The 20,346-nt window shown below is 47.3% G+C and overlaps 1 protein-coding gene across 6 annotated transcripts in view; it reads left to right on the top strand.

The window, feature by feature from the left end:
- RHBDL2 (rhomboid like 2) overlaps positions 1-20,346 on the top strand; it is a 62,719-nt gene that overhangs the window by 19,696 nt on the left and 22,677 nt on the right. For 4 of the 6 annotated variants that reach the window (XM_075603685.1, XM_075603686.1, XM_075603689.1 and 1 more), the window contains exons 2-3: positions 225-346; positions 16,190-16,436. In XM_075603685.1, the coding sequence (XP_075459800.1) occupies positions 16,230-16,436 (207 nt within the window). In that variant the 5' untranslated portion in view covers positions 225-346; positions 16,190-16,229. The remainder of the gene's footprint in view (positions 1-224; positions 347-16,189; positions 16,437-20,346) is intronic. The other 2 variants (XM_075603691.1, XM_075603690.1) reach the window with 2 other exon arrangements.

Raw genomic sequence — 20,346 nt, 5'->3', positions numbered from 1 at the left:
TACATGAAAAGGACGTCTTGTGTGCTAGGTATCGTTGGACCACTGAACAGGTTTAAGCATGTCACCATATTGAGACTCTGCAGAGATTAATTGTTTCTGAACAAAATACTGGAAGCCAAAAATATAGGCCTAGGAGACAGCTATAATCTGCATACCTATTCAGTATACAAGCCAGGAGTGGGGCTTTCAGGAAATATAACAAATGATGCATTCTCTCTACACAGTGTAGCCTGAAGCCAGGGGAAGACTGTGTGGGAGGACGGATCTTGAAGCAGCACACCCAACATCTGTATTTTGGTTACAGGCAGAAGAGTAAAAACAGGAGCAGAAGGTTGAAGGAAAGCAGGTAGGAATTCCCTCTCCTCTTTTGACTGCATTCTAGTCCGTGCCAGAAGTCTCCCCGCATGCCGATGTGATTGTAAGCTCTTGGGTCAGGAACTCCTTTCTCCAAATGTTACATTTTTGTCTTGATGCACTTATCCCAACTGTATTACTATATCCCCTGCACTTTAATGTTTGTAAAAATTGGGAAACGCTGCATGTCTGGTTTGGCGTTACAACGGTGTACATATACAGTTCCGGTGACATCGAGGATGTGGTTATTGCATGTAACAGGAAAGGCAAAACCAAACCTGACTATCGTTTATACAGGTTGCCCAAGACGTCATCCCATAGACATTAGAGAGGACAAGAGTTACTAAATAGTGGTAATTATTAACCGTTTGGCTGTCAGGAGGGCTAGCTTGTTACAAGCCTCTCTGGAAACAAAGGGTTTAGGGCACCTGGTAACCCATTCACTTGAGACTTTAACTATAGACGCATGCTGTTTTTGTTTCGGGTTAATTGCAAGCTCACACGTAATTGCAGAAAGACTTTGTTCCAAAGTTGGAGTAGTCGGTGATCAGTTATACAGTAGTTTTTGAGAAGCCGCGCTGGCTGCCTTCATGTAACTAACCCCCCCGAGTTCAGGAAGGGTCAGCGGCATATTACTTTGCAGGTGCCCAGGAGGTTAAATAGTGGGCGTGAGTTCGATATTCCCCCTTTTGCTGTATAGGTTAAAGTAGACCTGCATTTGGTAAACATTGAGGCAAAGCTGTTTAGACTATTTTAATAATAATAATAATAATAGCATGTTCTTGTATAGCGCAGCTAGCTTTTTACGTAGCGCTTTACAGAGACATTTTGCAGGCACAGGTCCCTGCCCCGTGGAGCTTACAATCTATGATTTTGGTGCCTGAGGCACAGGGAGATAAAGTGACTTGCCCAAGGTCACAAGGAGCCGACACCAGGAATTTAACCAGGCTCCCCTGCTCCCCTGTGTCTTTACTCACTGAGCCACTCCATTTTAGAAAGATCTAAGCAACATTTACATACGGGGAGAGACTTTCTAAATGAAATCCCCTTTTCTGTACCCCATAGTACAGGGGTGGGCAACTCCAGTCTCCAATGGCCACCAACAGGTTTTAAAGATATCCATGCTTCAGCACAGATGAGCCACTGATTGAGCCACCTATGCTGAAGCCGGGGTATCCTTAAAACCTGACTTGTTGGTGGCCCTTGATGGCTGGAGTTGCGCACCCCTACCCTAGTATAATCATACTTCAACCACTGGGGTTAAAGGGCTTTACAACACAAAGATGCCAGATAGTGATTGTAGATCACTATTGTATGACCCATGTCCTATGATCACCATTGATATATTATGTGCCAGTTTAAACACGAGAGGCCATGGCCCTATACATCCCTCGCCAGCTAGCAGAGCTAGCCACAGTAAATCACATTCCTGCTACTTCAATCTGTAACATTCATCTTCACTGGCAGCGGGGCCTGAGAGGGAGCGGGGCCTGAGAGGGAGCGGGGCCTGAGAGGGAGCGGGGCCTGAGAGTGAGCGGGGCCTGAGAGGAAGCGGGGCCTGAGAGGGAGCGGGGCCTGAGAGGGAGCGGGGCCTGAGAGTGAGCGGGGCCTGAGAGGAAGCGGGGCCTGAGAGGGAGCGGGGCCTGAGAGGGAGCGGGGCCTGAGAGGGAGCGGCTCAGTGAGTAAAGACACTTACTGGCACTGAGTTTGGAGAGGAACCTGGTTCAATTCCTGTAAGCTCCACGGGGCAGGGACTGTGTCTGCAAAATGTCTCTGTATAGCGCTATGTGAAACTAGCAGCGCTATACAAGAACATGCTGTTATTATTATTATTATTATTATGCATGAACGCAAGTTTCATACAACTTTCCATGTTTTTGTTCCTCCTAAATCCAAAAGCTACTTTTCCTCTGGTTATGTTGGATGCTGCTTCTAAACCACTAACTTATAAATAGAACTGAAGCCTGATTTTCAGAGTCTTTTTTCCCCCTTTCAACAGTGAACGTGGATTTCAATCTTACACATTGTCCTCTCGCAGACCTGTTTTAAAAATTACTGCAGAACTGTCAACACAGCGAGTGTTATCTTCATATCTGTTAATTGACATCAACATTTTCAAGTTGGTACAGCCCGGGTTTTTAAACAGGGATGCCCTAGCAGGGATGTAGGATTCATATAAGCAAAACAAAGCCCAGCTTCACATTGCACAGCCAGTATAACCAGCCTCACACTGATGAGACCCAAAATGTCGAAACAACTGTCTGTGAGTAGGGTTACTGGCTCTGCACTTCTTTAACCCAGGCTGTGCTGAAAAGCCGTGTAATGCGGCAGGCAGAAGCTTATAGGGCTACATGTCAAAATGAATTTGAAGCAAAAGTTGACACTGCGTGTTCATTTGCATGTAACTTCCCAGAATCCCTTGCCGCAGTGGAAGCACTGTATGCTACGAGATAATGGGGAAAGGCAGGGTTGCAGACCTGTCTGAGACGTGAATGTGCTCACAAGTGATATTTTCATTTGCTGAATCCCAGTATATAAGTATTTGTCAGTGTGAGCCTTTGTTACATGTACAAACCAACGTCTATATCATCCAGGCCGACTGACCCCTTTCCTGGGGCCCAGAACTAAAATCTTGACCAGGGCCTCAGGGTGTTGAGTGGGGGAGGTGGATGTTTGCTGGTAGACTGTCGAGCATGAGGGGGCAAGGAATGGGATACCTCTTTCTGTCCTCACGTATCTTCCTCATGCTTCTCCACAACATGAGTATCTTAGCCTAATAGAGGAAAGGACCCGGCCAGCAGATCAGGGACGTTTGTGCCTTCCTGACAAAGGTGCAGCAGCCTCGAAACATTGATATAATAAAATAACTTTTTTATGAATGATGGAGTCGCCCAGGACATCATTGTCAGTGTTCGACAAATCACCCAAAAATCTACTCGCCACCTAGTCCCGCCCCAACCCCGCCCCTAGTAGTCCCCCCCCTAGTCCCGCCCCTAGTCCCGCCCCCAACCCCGCTTTAAAATAAAATATATAAATAAAATACATTTAATAAATTCCTAGTCAGAACAACATTCGTTTTTGACAAATGTATTTATTACATTATACTACAATTAGTCCTTGTTACGTGTGTGTGTGTGTGTGTGTGTGTGTGTGTGTGTGTGTGTGTGTGTGTGTGTGTGTGTGTGTGTGTGTGTGTGTGTGTGTGTGTGTGTGTGTGTGTGTGTGTGTGTGTGTGTGTGTGTGTGTGTGTGTGTGTGTGTGTGTAAATGTCGGATCTAGAAATAAAAGCCACAGGTGAATGACAAGTTTCCTGAACCCCTTAACCAGTGTCTGGACGTCCCCGCTTCACAATATCTAAAGCAGCAATCCCGCCTGGGATCTTACCTGATCCACAGTCCCTCAATGTCCAGGTACCTCATTCCCGCAATGTTATAAGTTGGAGGGGAGGTGTTCCCTACCTGTCTTCTGGGTTAGGGGGGATTCCGATGTCTTCTGTGTGAAGCTTGAGTCAGATCTGAAAGAAAGCAGTATAAGTTATTTTGGTGTAGTATAGGACAGTTAAGATATATAGGGTAAATAAGATATCCAGATACAGAGAGGGGAGAGAGGGGGAGAATGAGAGGGGAGGAGAGTGAGAGGGGAGGAGAGTGAGAGGGGAAGAGAGTGAGAGGGGAAGAGAGTGAGAGGGGAGGAGAGTGAGAGGGGAGGAGAGTGAGAGGGGAGGAGAGTGAGAGGGGGAGAGAGTGAGAGGGGGAGAGAGTGAGAGGGGGAGAGAGTGGGAGGGGGAGAGAGTGGGAGGGGGAGAGAGTGAGAGGGGGAGAGAGAGAGAGAGAGAGAGAGAGAGAGAGGGGAAGAGAGAGAGAGAGAGAGGAGAGAAAGAGAGAAAGAGAGAGGGGAGAGAAAGAGAGAGGGGAGAGAAAGAGAGAGGGGAGAGAAAGAGAGAAAGAGAGAGAAGAGAGAAAGAGAGAGGGGAGAGAAAGAGAGAGGGGAGAGAAAGAGAGAGGGAAGAGAGAGACCAGAGATGGGGAGACCAGAGAGAGGGGAGACGGGGGAGACCAGAGAGGGGAGACGGGGAGACCAGAGAGAGAGGGGAGACGGGGGAGACCAGAGAGAGGGGAGACGGGGGAGACCAGAGAGGGGGGAGACCAGAGAGAGGGGAGACGGGGGAGACCAGAGAGGGGGGAGACCAGAGAGAGGGGAGACGGGGGAGACCAGAGAGAGGGGAGATAGGGTGACTGACTGACCGGGGCAGGGGTGACTGACTGACCGGGGCAGGGGTGGGTGACTGACCGGGGAAGGGGTGGGTGACTGACCGGTGCAGGGGTGGGTGACTGACAGGGGCAGGGGGGTACCTCTGATGTCACACACATACTCCCATACACACATACATATACTCCCATATATATATACTGTGACAGAAACGCCCAGAGTTCAATAGCGGACCATAACGAAGTATTAGAAGAAATAAATCCTTTCCCGTTTTCAGAAATGGAGGTTGACGAGGGCCCAAATAAGAAGGGGGAAAAGGAGGAGTGCTGTAAAATTCCCTTTCCCATCACTACTTTGGTAGGGAATACCCCAAATCAAGATGTTGATCAGACACTTACCACCCCAGAACCGGATAAGACCCTCGCTGACCTAGAGGTCAGTCCTGGGAGTTTTAAGAAGGCCCAGTGGGAGGCTTACCCCTACTTCGAGGTAGAGAACGACCTAGTATATCGGGTTGATAAAAGGAAATCAGTTACAACTAAACAATTGTTGGTACCACAGACATTCCGTAACGTAGTATTACACCTCGCACATAGTCATCCATTGGGGGGACACCTTGGGGTGGAAAAGACAAAGGAAAAGGTTCTCCGAAGCTTCTATTGGCCTGGGGTTCTGGCAGAAATTACGAATTATTGTTCCTCATGCCCAGCATGTCAGATCACCGCCCCGTTCAAGGCGTACCGCAGCCCATTGGTACCCCTTCCCATAATAGAGGTACCATTTGACCGGATTGCTATGGATCTAGTAGGACCCCTAATAAAGTCTGCTAGGGGACATCAGCATATATGGTAATATTAGATTATGCTACCCGATATCCGGAGGCAGTTCCCCTACGTAGCACCTCTGCCAAAAACATAGCAAAAGAGTTGGTAGTTCTGTTTTCCCGGGTTGGAATTCCTAAAGAGATTCTATCTGACCAGGGAACACCATTTATGTCCCAAGTAACAAAAGAGTTATGTAAACTCCTAAAAATCAAGCATCTCAGAACCTCAGTCTATCATCCACAAACAGATGGTTTAGTGGAAAGGTTCAATAAAACCTTAAAGAGCATGTTACGCCGGGCGGTCGAGAAAGATGGGAAAAACTGGGATTGTTTGTTACCGTACCTGTTATTTGCCATTAGGGAAGTTCCCCAATCATCCACAGGCTTCTCCCCGTTTGAACTATTGTATGGCCGACACCCAAGGGGCTTACTGGATATAGCCAAAGAGACTTGGGAACACGAGGTTACACCTTACAGAAGTGTAATAGAGCATGTTGCCCAGATGCAGGACCGCATTGCTGCAGTCCTACCCATAGTGAGGGAACACATGGAGAAAGCTCAAGAAGCACAGAGGAATACGTATAATAAGGGTGCTAGGGTCAGAATTTTTTTTCCAGGTGATAGGGTACTAGTTCTGGTTCCCACCGTGGAAAGTAAATTCCTTGCTAAATGGCATGGGCCATATGAGGTCTTGGAAAGAGTGGGAGAAGTAAATTATAAGGTAAGACAGCCAGGTAGGAGGAAACCTGAGCAAATTTACCATATAAACCTACTCAAGCCCTGGAAAGATAGAGAAGTCTTGTCAACCCTAGTAACCCCAGGTCCGTCAGAGAGTCAAGAAACTGACCCAGAGGTTAGCATAGCTGAAACCCTGTCCGTTCATCAGAAACAAGAGGTTCAGAATTTAGTGAGAAGAAACAAAGAAATCTTCTCCACACAGCCAGGTAGAACTAGCGTAATTGAACATGACCTAGTCTCTGAACCGGGGGTCCGAGTTAACCTTAAACCGTACCGAATCCCAGAGGCCAAAAGAGAGGCTATAAGTTTAGAGGTTAAAAAAATGCTAAAACTAGGCGTAATTGAGGAATCCCAAAGTGGGTGGAACAGCCCTATAGTCTTAGTCCCAAAGCCAGATGGTACAACAAGGTTTTGTAATGACTACCGGAAACTAAACGCGGTGTCAAAATTTGATACTTATCCTATGCCCAGGGTAGATGAACTTGTAGAGAGACTGGGCAAAGCCCGATATCTCACAACCCTAGACCTAACAAAAGGGTACTGGCAGGTTCCCCTCACAGAAAGGGCAAAAGAAAAGACAGCCTTCTCAACCCCAGAAGGCCTCTTTCAGTATAGGGTGCTGCCTTTTGGCTTACATGGAGCTCCCGCCACATTCCAAAGAATGATGGATAAAATTTTAAAACCACATGCTCGGTATGCTGCTGCCTACCTGGATGATGTGGTAATCTATAGTGAAGATTGGCAATCCCACCTTCCAAAGGTCCAAGCTGTGCTCGACGCAGTTCGGTCTGCTGGACTAACTGCTAACCCCGCTAAATGCACCATTGGTCTGGAGGAGGCCAAGTATCTGGGGTATTCTATTGGCAGAGGTTTACTCAAACCCCAAACACTCAAAGTGGAGGCGATACAAGGTTGGCCAAGGCCAGTTACAAAAAAACAAGTAAGGACCTTTTTGGGGTTAATTGGGTACTATAGAAGGTTTATTCCCAATTTTGCAACTAAGGCAACCCCACTAACCGACCTCACAAAAGCAAGAGGACCGCTTATGGTAAAGTGGTCCCCCGAAACCGAACAGACCTTTAGAAGCCTGAAAGAAGCTCTCTGTGCCCAACCAGTGTTGGTCACACCTGACTTCTCCAAAGAGTTCGTAGTCCAAACCGACGCATCTGAGGTAGGGCTGGGGGCGGTACTCTCCGGTTGGTCACAGATCATGCACCCCTTACCTGGATGTGTCAAAACAGGGAGAAGAATGCTAGAGTGACCAGGTGGTTCCTAAGCCTACAACCCTTTAAATTTTCTGTGGAACACAGGTCAGGGCACAAACATGGCAATGCTGACGGGTTGTCAAGGATGCACTCCCTAATATCCATGGTCGCTCATCCCTCGGGGTCTGAGCTGGGGGGGAGGATATGTGACAGAAACCAGGGGATGGTAATAAATTCCATATATAGGGCTCCCAGGATACTGAACAGTTTCTATCCTGTCTGGCCTGGGAGTGCAGCCTTATAATACATGCACTCCATCCCACAGTTTGGCAAGCGCTGGAACTGAGGGATGAGAGATCCAGACCAGAGTTTGTCTGGCTGCCTGATTTCTGTCACCTGTCATGCTAATTAGAAATCAGGTATGTAAGACTGATTTCCTGGTTGCTCTTGTCTCTTCTCCAGAGCCTGGAAGGCTGCTGAACACAGTGGGGAGAAGCCTCTTCCCCACACAGGTTCAATCGTTCTGTTCATTTGGCTAAGTCTGAAAAAGTACCTTGTTTTGTTGTTGGAAAGTGGAAAAGCCACTTCCAACCCTGAGTTAGGGAAATCTAAGTTAAGTTATCGCTCAGGTGAGCAGCTTTTGTTTTGATGTGTTTTGTTGTATGCACTGTGGCAGTCTCAGTGCCTGGGACTGAATAAACCAGGCCCAGCCTGTTTAAAGGAACAGTACGTGACGCCTCCTCATTTTAACCTACCCTAAAAGACCGTGTTCTAACCGTCCCGGACAAGCGGCGGAGCCCCGGAGTAAGCTGTTTGTCACAATACACACAAACACACACATACACACATATATATACACACAAACACACACACACACACACTCCCATATATACACACACACACACACACTCCCATATTTACACACACACACCCATATATACACACACACCCATATATACACACACATACACACACCTATATACACACACACACACTCTCCCATATACACACACACACATTCTCCCATGCACACACACACTCACTCTCTCTCTACACACCTTTTGGAAAGCCGCAACCAGCACCACCACGCTCCCCCCCCCCCACCCGCCCATCTCCTGCTCCGCGGGGACATCCCCGCTCCCATGACCCGCCACGCTCTCTGACGCGGGACCGAGGGGAAGCGGGGGGGGGGGGGGGGGGAAAGCAGGGACATGAGGGGGCATCCCCGCTCCCATCACCCGCCGCGCTCTCTGATGCGGGACCGGGGGGGAAGCGGGGTGGGGAAGCAGGGACATGAGGGGGTATCCCCGCTCCCATCACCCGCCGCGCTCTCTGACGCAGGACCAGGGGGGGATGTGGGGGGGGGGAAGCAGGGACATGAGGGGGCATCCCCGCTCCCATCACCCGCCGCGCTCTCTGACGCGGGATCGGGGGGGGGGGGAAGTGGGGGAAGCAGGGACATGAGGGGGCATCCCCGCTACCATCTCCATAACTGCGGGCAGCAGGAGCGCCGAGGGGGGAGGGAGGTGGGGGAAGGCACAGATAATACTTACTGTGTCCTCCATGGGAAAAGAATGGCCGCTCGTTAGGGGCGGGCTCATATAGAGCCTGGCCGCGCGCCCACAAAGCCTGGGAGCGCGCTCCAATCAGCTGTCAGGTAGGGGGAGTTTTTTTGTTTTTTTCAGCCAGCGCGAGCAGGGAAATTTCAGCGTGAGCAGGGAAATTTAAAAAAAACAAACACGTGTGCTGCTTGGGCCAATATTTACTCTCCCGGGGGTTAAATCCTCTCGCCCCGGGCGTGTAAATGTATATGATTGTCGAACACTGATCACTGTTATGTATATATTTCATGGACCAGACAGCACACTGAGCTGGCAGCACCCAGGGAAACCCTGTAACCACTTTACACTTACTGCACCACTTCATTAGGAATCTGTTCCAATTTAACCATGATCCCAGAAACCTCCAACATGAACTCCACCCTTCCACATAGCACAGGCTGAAAACCAATGCACTTGTGTTTGAGATGGGTCATTGCACCATTGAAGGTTATGTATTTTCTGTTCTTTTTCCAATAATGTAATGCCCTGTTATCCTGGGATACTTTAACATACCTATTGACAATCCCACTGTCAGCTCGGCTGCCCATCTTATCTTTCTAACCTCCTCATACAGTACCTTTCTAACCTTCTCGACTGGGATAGGTGGTCTCTCCCAGTCGACCACCTCTCCTACTCACTGCAATGGCCACACCCTTGACCTGGTTTACTCCCACTTCTGCTCTGTCTCTAACCCTTCTAACATGCCCTTCCCACTCTCTGATCATCACTACCTTACTCTACCCTATGCACCTTCCACATGTACTTCCACAAGCATCTACAGATACCTACATACCCGAGACTCCCTCTAATTTTCAACATCTCCACAACCTCTCTCTCCCAACTCTATCCTTTCCTGTCCCAACCTAGCAACTTCTCTATACAACAGCATACTCTCTTCAACCTTAGACAGGACTGCTCCCACCACCACACGTTGCCCCCGGCAAGCCACGACCGTTCACACCCACCACACGTTGCCCCCGACAAGCCACGACCGTTCACTCACCTTTCACCCGCTAGCTCCAAAAGTGCTCATGCACTGCAGAATAATTCTGATGAAATTCCGCTCCAAAGCAGACTTCTTCCACTATAAATGTATGTTCTCTTCACTCATACAAACTTTGTCCTCCAGCCCTCAATGCCTATTTTCCACCTTTAACTCCCTTCTCCGCCCAGCTACACCGCCCTCAACCTTCCTGGCCCAATACCTCTCCACCTAGTTCACAGACAAGATTAAGTCAGCCATGACATCTCTTCATGTAAAGCTCCACATGCAACACCAATCTCCCCGCAGACACCTAAATCCACTCTCATTTTCCCCTGTGATGGGGATGAGGTCTACACACTCCTCTCATCATCTCATCCTAGATCCTGCCCCCTTGATCCTATTCCCTCACATCTTCTCCGTACCCTCTCTGGCATACTAAGACCCATACTAACTCACCTTTTTAACCTCTCTCTCACCTCTGGCATATTCCCATCTTCTTTCAAATACGCACTCATCACAACTATTCTAAAGAAACTCTCACTTGAGTCCTCCTCCTCTAACTACCACCATATCTCTCTTCTCACCTTTGACTCCAAGCTTCTTGAGTGACTGGTATACAACTGCCTGACTCACTTTATCTACTCCAACTCCCTGCTTGACACTTTGCAATCTTGTTTTGTCATCTACACTCTACAGAAACAGCACTAACAAAAGAGACCAATGACCTACTCAGAGCTAACTCTAAGGATAACTTCTCCCTACTAATTTAACTGGATCTCTCTGCTGCCTTCGAGACTGTCGATCACCCCCTTCTACTAAACATTTTCCACTACATTTGCCTCCATGATGCAGCCTTCTTCTGGCTCACGTCCTACCTTTCCAACCGTTCCTTCGTTGGTTCCTTCGCTGATGTCTTCTCCTCTTCACTCCATCTTTCTGTTGGAGTCCCACAAGGCTCTCTCCTCTGCTCTTCTCACTCTTTACATCCAGTCTTTGTGAACTAATACAATCTTTTGGCTTTCAATAACATCTTTATGCCGATAACACCCAAATCTAGCTCTCCTCCCCTAACCTCTCCCCTTCCATGTCTCCAACTGTCTCTCTGCAATCTCCTCCTTGATGTCTCACTGCTACCTGAAGCTTAACATGTCCAAAACAGAATTAATATTCTTTCTTCCTTCCACTGCCACCACTATACCAACGCTCTCCCTCACTGTCAATAACACCACAATCTCTTCCACACCTCAAGATCACTGTCTAGGGGTTGTCTTTGACTCTGATCACTCCTTCATTCCTCACATTCAGTCCCTCATGAAGTCCTGCCATCCGCACCTCCGAAATATTGCCAAGATATGCCCTTTTCTCACTAATAATGCAACTAAAATCACTCATCGTGTCCCGCCTTGATTACTGCAACCTCCTCTTAGTTGGCATTCCCCTTGTCCACGTCTCCCAATTCCAATCCATCCAAAATGCTGCTGCCAGACTCATCTACCTCACTCACCGCTCCACTTCTACTGCTCCACTACGCATATCCCAACACCAGCTTCCCATATCCTGTACCTCACTCACCGCTCCACTTCTACTGCTCCACTACGCATATCCCTACACCAGCTTCCCATATCCTGTACCTCACTCACCGCTCCACTTCTACTGCTCCACTACGCATATCCCTACACCCGATTCCCATATCCTGTACCTCACTCACCGCTCCACTTCTACTGCTCCACTACGCATATCCCTACACCAGCTTCCCATATCCTGTACCTCACTCACCGCTCCACTTCTACTGCTCCACTACCCATATCCCTACACCAGCTTCCCATATCCTGTACCTCACTCACCGCTCCACTTCTACTGCTCCACTACGCATATCCCTACACCAGCTTCCCATATCCTGTACCTCTCACCGCTCCACTTCTACTGCTCCACTACACATATCCCTACACCAGCTTCCCATATCCTGTACCTCACTCACCGCTCCACTTCTACTGCTCCACTACGCATATCCCTACACCAGCTTCCCATATCCTGTACCTCACTCACCGCTCCACTTCTACTGCTCCACTACGCATATCCCTACACCAGCTTCCCATATCCTGTACCTCACTCACCGCTCCACTTCTACTGCTCCACTACGCATATCTCTGCACTAGCTTCCCATATCCTGTACCTCACTCACCGCTCCACTTCTACTGCTCCACTACGCATATCCCTACACCAGCTTCCCATATCCTGTACCTCACTCACCAATCCACTTCTACTGCTCCACTACGCATATCCCTACACCAGCTTCCCATATCCTGTACCTCACTCACCGCTCCACTTCTACTGCTCCACTACGCATATCCCTACACCAGCTTCCCATATCCTGTACCTCACTCACCGCTCCACTTCTACTGCTCCACTACGCATATCCCTACACCAGCTTCCCATATCCTGCACCTCACTCACCGCTCCACTTCTACTGCTCCACTACGCATATCCCTACACCAGCTTCCCATATCCTGTACCTCACTCACCGCTCCACTTCTACTGCTCCACTACGCATATCCCTACACCAGCTTCCCATATCCTGTACCTCACTCACCGCTCCACTTCTACTGCTCCACTACGCATATCCCTACACCAGCTTCCCATATCCTGTACCTCACTCACCGCTCCACTTCTACTGCCCCACTACGCATATCCCTACACCAGCTTCCCATATCCTGTACCTCACTCACCGCTCCACTTCTACTGCTCCACTACGCATATCCCAACACCAGCTTCCCATATCCTGTACCTCACTCACCGCTCCACTTCTACTGCTCCACTACGCATATCCCAACACCAGCTTCCCATATCCTGTACCTCACTCACCGCTCCACTTCTACTGCTCCACTACGCATATCCCTACACCAGCTTCCCATATCCTGTACCTCCCTCACAGCTCCACTTCTACTGCTCCACTACGCATATCCCTACACCAGCTTCCCATATCCTGTACCTCACTCACCGCTCCACTTCTACTGCTCCACTACGCATATCCCTACACCAGCTTCCCATATCCTGTACCTCACTCACCTCTCCACTTCTACTGCTCCACTACGCATATCCCTACACCAGCTTCCCATATCCTGTACCTCACTCACCGCTCCACTTCTACTGCTCCACTACGCATATCCCTACACCAGCTTCCCAAATCCTGTACCTCACTCACCGCTCCACTATGCATATCCCTACACCAGCTTCCCATATCCTGTACCTCACTCACCGCTCCACTTCTACTGCTCCACTACGCATAGCCCTACACCAGCTTCCCATATCCTGTACCTCACTCACCGCTCCACTTCTACTGCTCCACTACGCATATCCCTACACCAGCTTCCCATATCCTGTACCTCACTCACCGCTCCACTTCTACTGCTCCACTACGCATATCCCTACACAAGCTTCCCATATCCTGTACCTCACTCACAGCTCCACTTCTACTGCTCCACTACGCATATCCCTACACCAGCTTCCCATATCCTGTACCTCTCACCGCTCCACTTCTACTGCTCCACTACACATATCCCTACACCAGCTTCCCATATCCTGTACCTCACTCACCGCTCCACTTCTACTGCTCCACTACGCATATCCCTACACCAGCTTCCCATATCCTGTACCTCACTCACCGCTCCACTTCTACTGCTCCACTACGCATATCCCTACACCAGCTTCCCATATCCTGTACCTCACTCACCGCTCCACTTCTACTGCTCCACTACGCATATCCCTACACCAGCTTCCCATATCCTGTACCTCACTCACCGCTCCACTTCTACTGCTCCACTACGCATATCCCTACACCAGCTTCCCATATCCTGTACCTCACTCACCAATCCACTTCTACTGCTCCACTACGCATATCCCTACACCAGCTTCCCATATCCTGTACCTCACTCACCGCTCCACTTCTACTGCTCCACTACGCATATCCCTACACCAGCTTCCCATATCCTGTACCTCACTCACCGCTCCACTTCTACTGCTCCACTACGCATATCCCTACACCAGCTTCCCATATCCTGCACCTCACTCACCGCTCCACTTCTACTGCTCCACTACGCATATCCCTACACCAGCTTCCCATATCCTGTACCTCACTCACCGCTCCACTTCTACTGCTCCACTACGCATATCCCTACACCAGCTTCCCATATCCTGTACCTCACTCACCGCTCCACTTCTACTGCTCCACTACGCATATCCCTACACCAGCTTCCCATATCCTGTACCTCACTCACCGCTCCACTTCTACTGCCCCACTACGCATATCCCTACACCAGCTTCCCATATCCTGTACCTCACTCACCGCTCCACTTCTACTGCTCCACTACGCATATCCCAACACCAGCTTCCCATATCCTGTACCTCACTCACCGCTCCACTTCTACTGCTCCACTACGCATATCCCAACACCAGCTTCCCATATCCTGTACCTCACTCACCGCTCCACTTCTACTGCTCCACTACGCATATCCCTACACCAGCTTCCCATATCCTGTACCTCCCTCACAGCTCCACTTCTACTGCTCCACTACGCATATCCCTACACCAGCTTCCCATATCCTGTACCTCACTCACCGCTCCACTTCTACTGCTCCACTACGCATATCCCTATACCAGCTTCCTATATCCTGTACCTCACTCACCGCTCCACTTCTACTGCTCCAGTACGCATATCCCTACACCAGCTTCCCATATCCTGTACCTCACTCACCGCTCCACTTCTACTGCTCCACTACGCATATCCCTACACCAGCTTCCCATATCCTGTACCTCACTCACCGCTCCACTTCTACTGCTCCACTACGCATATCTCTGCACCAGCTTCCCATATCCTGTACCTCACTCACAGCTCCACTTCTACTGCTCCACTACGCATATCCCTACACCAGCTTCCCAAATCCTGTACCTCACTCACCGCTCCACTATGCATATCCCTACACCAGCTTCCCATATCCTGTACCTCACTCACCGCTCCACTTCTACTGCTCCACTACGCATAGCCCTACACCAGCTTCCCATATCCTGTACCTCACTCACCGCTCCACTTCTACTGCTCCACTACGCATATCCCTACACCAGCTTCCCATATCCTGTACCTCACTCACCGCTCCACTTCTACTGCTCCACTACGCATATCCCTACACCAGCTTCCCATATCCTGTACCTCACTCACCGCTCCACTTCTACTGCTCCACTACGCATATCCCTACACCAGCTTCCCATATCCTGTACCTCACTCACCGCTCCACTTCTACTGCTCCACTACGCATATCCCTATACCAGCTTCCTATATCCTGTACCTCACTCACCGCTCCACTTCTACTGCTCCACTATGCATATCCCTACACCAGCTTCCCATATCCTGTACCTCACTCACCGCTCCACTTCTACTGCTCCACTACGCATATCCCTACACCAGCTTCCCATATCCTGTACCTCACTCACCGCTCCACTTCTACTGCTCCACTACGCATATCTCTGCACCAGCTTCCCATATCCTGTACCTCACTCACAGCTCCACTTCTACTGCTCCACTACGCATATCTCTGCACTAGCTTCCCATAGCCTCTAGAATGAAATGTAAAACCCTAGTAATGACTTACAAAGGTCTGAACAACAGTTCCTCCCCTTACATCTCATCCACAAATACATACCTAAAGGTATCTTATGTTCTGCTCACGACATCCGCCTTTCCTCTCACCTTATTACCTCCTGTCACTCCCACCTTCAACACTTGTCCTCTGCTGCCCTTTCTCTGGAATTCCCCACCACGTACCCTACCCAGAACTTCCAGGTGTTTAATAACTCCCTGAAAAGCTCACCTTTTCATGGAAGCCTACTCGCCATATTACTAACATCCAACTCTCTTCGCCCCCCAACGCCACTGGGACCAGCTGTATGGCTGGACCAATCTCCACCTTATGTAACACCCCCTGAAGAAAAACCTTACCGGCTTCAGCTATCACACTGGGCCATAGTCTCACCTGAGCCACACCTTATCCTACAAAGAGCAGCCACTGTAGCTTCTTGATCAACATTGTCCCTCATTCCCTCTAGATTGTAAGCTCTCATGAGCATCGCCTTCATTACCGCTTTGTATCTGTTTGTGCATGTCCATCCTCACCTGTATGTAACTGTTTATGTAATATACATAACTCTGTACCCCCATTGTACCGCGCTGCGGAATATGTTGGCGCTTCACAAATGATAATAATAATGCATGTCCACCACACAGGTGATATTCCATCAGCGTAGTACGTTGGGTCCCAGACACCATGGAGCTTGAAAGGATGACTCCACGTGATACTTGGGAAGATGACACAGAAGTCACCGTAGAGCCAAACAAAGCAGCTTCCTGCTGCGACAAGATTCACGAAACCATCTCCAACTGGATGCTTCCCACAGACCACCGACCCACCTACTTAAAGAGGGCCAACTGCCTGCCCCCTCCTGTATTCATTATCCTCATCAGCGTCGCAGAGGTACGTGGAAGTACCAAGCATTTTCTCACTCATCAACCAATATGATGAAGCCTTTTACCAGTGCTGGAGAACAGTTTAGCCCCATTCAGATGAATGGGACTGAAATCTTCTCCAGGGAGGGGAAGAGAGCTTCGCAGCATACTGAATAAAGGTCTTGGCTGATGAAGGGACCAGTAGCACAGTTTTAAGAGCATTGGTGTTCATTTTAAAGGAGTGGTCCTCCCTAGTATATATCATGGCAGTGGCTTGTCCGGTAGGGTAATTATCAATGACTGAATTGACATTTTGTTTACAAAAAAAAAAAAAAATAGATAGGTTAAAGTATTTAATTTTATATTTTTTTTAATGTCTCCTTTAGTATTTAAGCGCTGTGTTGTTTTTACAGTCCTTAACTAATCTCTTTCAGGCTAAAACTATTTATTCTGTATATATATACACAAGGACATTGTTTCTTTTGTTGATTTATGTAAAGTAATTTTGCTGGCATCATTAGCCAACGAGATAAAGGCAAAAAAAAAAACAATTATTACCAGGCAAGGTAGTATAATACAGGACCCCAGAGAAAATAGAAAGGTATTACTTAAAAAATGGAAAAAAAATAAAAAAAATAAGTAATATGTTATTTTGAGAAGTTAGAAAATCTTGAGAAAAACAAGAGTGCTTGTCAGGACTTTGTCCTTATGTGCTTTTAATCCAATAAATCTCTGAAATTATTCCTGGTATCCCACATTGCTTTGGTGAGGCTGTGCTCCAGTTCCTGTTTGGATCTCGATGGCAAAGAAGGGGGGGGGGGGGGGGGTGACCGTGATGGTTCTTTCTTCCATGTAGTAACAAAGGAGGGGGAGGGAAAGGGATTAGGGAGTATGATACCTTGTGTTGGACCAAGGAGCAGTTGGTATGTTACAAGCTTTCCAACATCTCAGGGTCCCTAGAGAAGTTAGGGGAGGTGTACTCGACACAACATTGTAATAGCATATACCACATTTTGCATCTATAACTAGTGCAGTTTTCTGTTTAACATGCATCAGTTTGATCCTCAGGAGCTGAGGTTAACCTTATAAAAACCCAACATGCCAGCATCAAAATGTAACCAGTTCACTTAACCCGTGTCATACATCTGACGCGGGTGCAAGCTGAGGCCAGAGAAAAACTTTGTACTGTGTGAGGGAAAAAACTGCATTCTGGTAAAGCAGATCCTGCAATATTTCAAGGGCTTCTCAGCACAAGGTTTCAAACAGTACAAAAAATACAAACTGAAACAACACTTAGAATGTAAGCTCAGCGGGGCACGGATTCCCTTCCCGATCATGTGCTTGTATGTTTGATGCACTGTTATATTATTATTATTTATTATTATTATTATTATAATACATTATTTACCCTTATCGTTTTGATATAGTGATGCATACATTGCTAGCACTATACAACTATATATATATATATATATATATATATATATATATATATATATATATATATATATATATATAATTATATATATATATATATATTTATATATATATATATATATATATATATATATATATATATATATATATATATATATATATATATATATATATATGAGAAAAAATTTGCAGGGAAAAATGTAGAAGATAAATGGGCAGTCTTTAAAACATTGTTGGAAAAGCACACTTATCAGTGTATACCCGTGGGTAATGGTGCACAATAAATGAGTACTTCAGTATTCGGTGATACTTTTTTTATTTGGACTAACAATTTGTCATAGGACAAGCTTTCGAGAGTTCTCCTCTCTTCTTCAGGTCAGCAATACTGATATACAAAGGAATCTATGGCTAAAACAGAGGTTTGGAAAGCAGAAAAAAACAGAGATTTAGATACGGGTGGGTGACAAATGGATGTTTGAAGAAATTGGAAGGGTAATAAAACGGTGACAAGTAACAGCATGGAGGGGGAAGGGGATGCTGCGGGGGGGGGGAAGTTGTGGATAAGAACAATGGCAAAGAGGCAGGCAGGATAATTACAAACAATTGTGAGTGTGTGAGAAACCCCATATCCGCATTAAGTCCTCTTGTTTTGGTGTCAAAGAGTCTTATCATTCTGAGTGCAAATGTTTTCCGTTCTTGGGTGCGTTTAAACATTCCATTGAGGATTTTGTTTTTTAGATCATTTATGGAATGATCTGATTGTGAGAAATGATGTCCCACTGGTGAGCAGTATTTTCCTTCTTCGTGGTGTTGTATTGAGTGTCTGTGCATATTCATTCTGCCTTGAAGTTTTGGGCTGGTTTCCCCAATATAGCATCCTTGGTCACATTTGTTGCACTGAATCCTATACACTATATTCCTGGATGTGCAGCTGTATGATCCTTTAACATTGAGTGTTCCATTGTTGTGACTGGCTGTGGGATCCTGGCATATATGTTTGCAGAGTTTGCAACGTGTGTTGTTGCACGGTTTTGTGCCATTATCAATGTCTATAAGTTTGTTATTACGTTTTCTGTTGACTAATTTCTGTTTGAGGTTTGGTGGTTGCCGGAACGCAAGAATGGGAGGTTTGGGGAAGATTTATTTTAATGTCGCATCCTCTGCCATGGGTTGCAGATCTTTGATTATTTTTCATATACCCTCTAGGGTAGGGTTGTATGTGGCCACTAGTGGTATGCGTGTGGTAGGTTCTTTCTGTCTGTATTGTAGAAGGTGTTCTTGTGGGGCTTTTAGTGCAGATGTAATAGTTCTGGCCATGGTCTTTGGTTTGTATCCCTTCTGTCTGAACGATTCTGTCAGGGTTGTGAGATGCCTGTTTCTGTCTTTAGTGTCAGAGAATATGCGGCGGTATCTTATAGCCTGGCTGTGTACGATACCTTGTTTTGTATGAGTGGGATGGAAGCTGGAGTTGTGGAGGTAACTGCATCTGTCTGTTGGTTTCTTGTATTCAGATGTGTGTAGTTTACCATTTTTCATTGTTACTGTTGTATCTAGAAAGTTTACTAGGTTTGCAGAATAATCCATTTTGAGTTTAATTGATGGATGGAATGAGTTCAGGGACTGGTGGAATTGTTTTAGGTTTCCTTCATCCTCTGTCCATATTATAAACAGGTCATCAATGTATCTGAAGTATTTGTAGGGGTTGTGGGAGCATGCAGTTAGGAATCTTTGTTCAAGATTTGCCATGAAAAGATTGGCATATTGCGGTGCCATCTTTGTACCCATTGCAGTCCCTACTAGTTGTAGATACATTTCCTTGTTGAAGCTGAAGTAGTTGTGTGTGAGGATATATTCTATCAGTTTGGTAATTACATCAGCGCTGTATTTCTGATCCAGGGGAGATGTTGTAAGGAAATGCAGGCATGCCTCAATACCATGCTTGTGGGGGATGTTGCTGTAAAGGGATTCTACATCCATGGTAACTAGCAGTGTGTTGGATGGTAGTTGGTTGATGTTGTTAAGATTATTGAAAATCTGTGGTATCTTGTATGAAGCTGTTGGTGCTTCTGACTAAAGGCTTGAGGATATTCTCCAATAAGCCTGATATTTGTTCCGTGAGTGTATCCATACCTATTATAATTGGTCTGCCGGGGTTTCCTGGTTTGTGGATTTTGGGAAGCATGTAGAAGATCCCAACTCCTGGGTTGTCAGGTATTAGTTGCTTCAATTGTGGTTGCAGGTGGTTAGGGAATAATTTGATGAGATTCATGAGTTGCTTTGTATATTCCTGGGTTGGATCATGCGTGAGTTTCTTGTAGTAGGTGTTGTCTGTGAGTTGTCTATTGCCTATGTATTTATTTGTGTTCATAAGCACCACTGCGCCTCCTTTATCTGCTGGTTTGATGTTGGTTGTTTCGCAGTTCCTTGATAGCAGATCTCTCCATGGGGGATAGGTTGTACATTGTTTTTTTCTGCTGTGCTGATGCTAGTGAGGAAACTCG

The sequence above is a fragment of the Ascaphus truei genome, chromosome 6 (genome assembly GCF_040206685.1).
Source record: "Ascaphus truei isolate aAscTru1 chromosome 6, aAscTru1.hap1, whole genome shotgun sequence".
NCBI classification, from domain to species: domain Eukaryota; kingdom Metazoa; phylum Chordata; class Amphibia; order Anura; family Ascaphidae; genus Ascaphus; species Ascaphus truei.
Note: the sequence above shows the minus strand (reverse complement) of the source record. Positions and strands in the feature narration are given on the sequence as shown.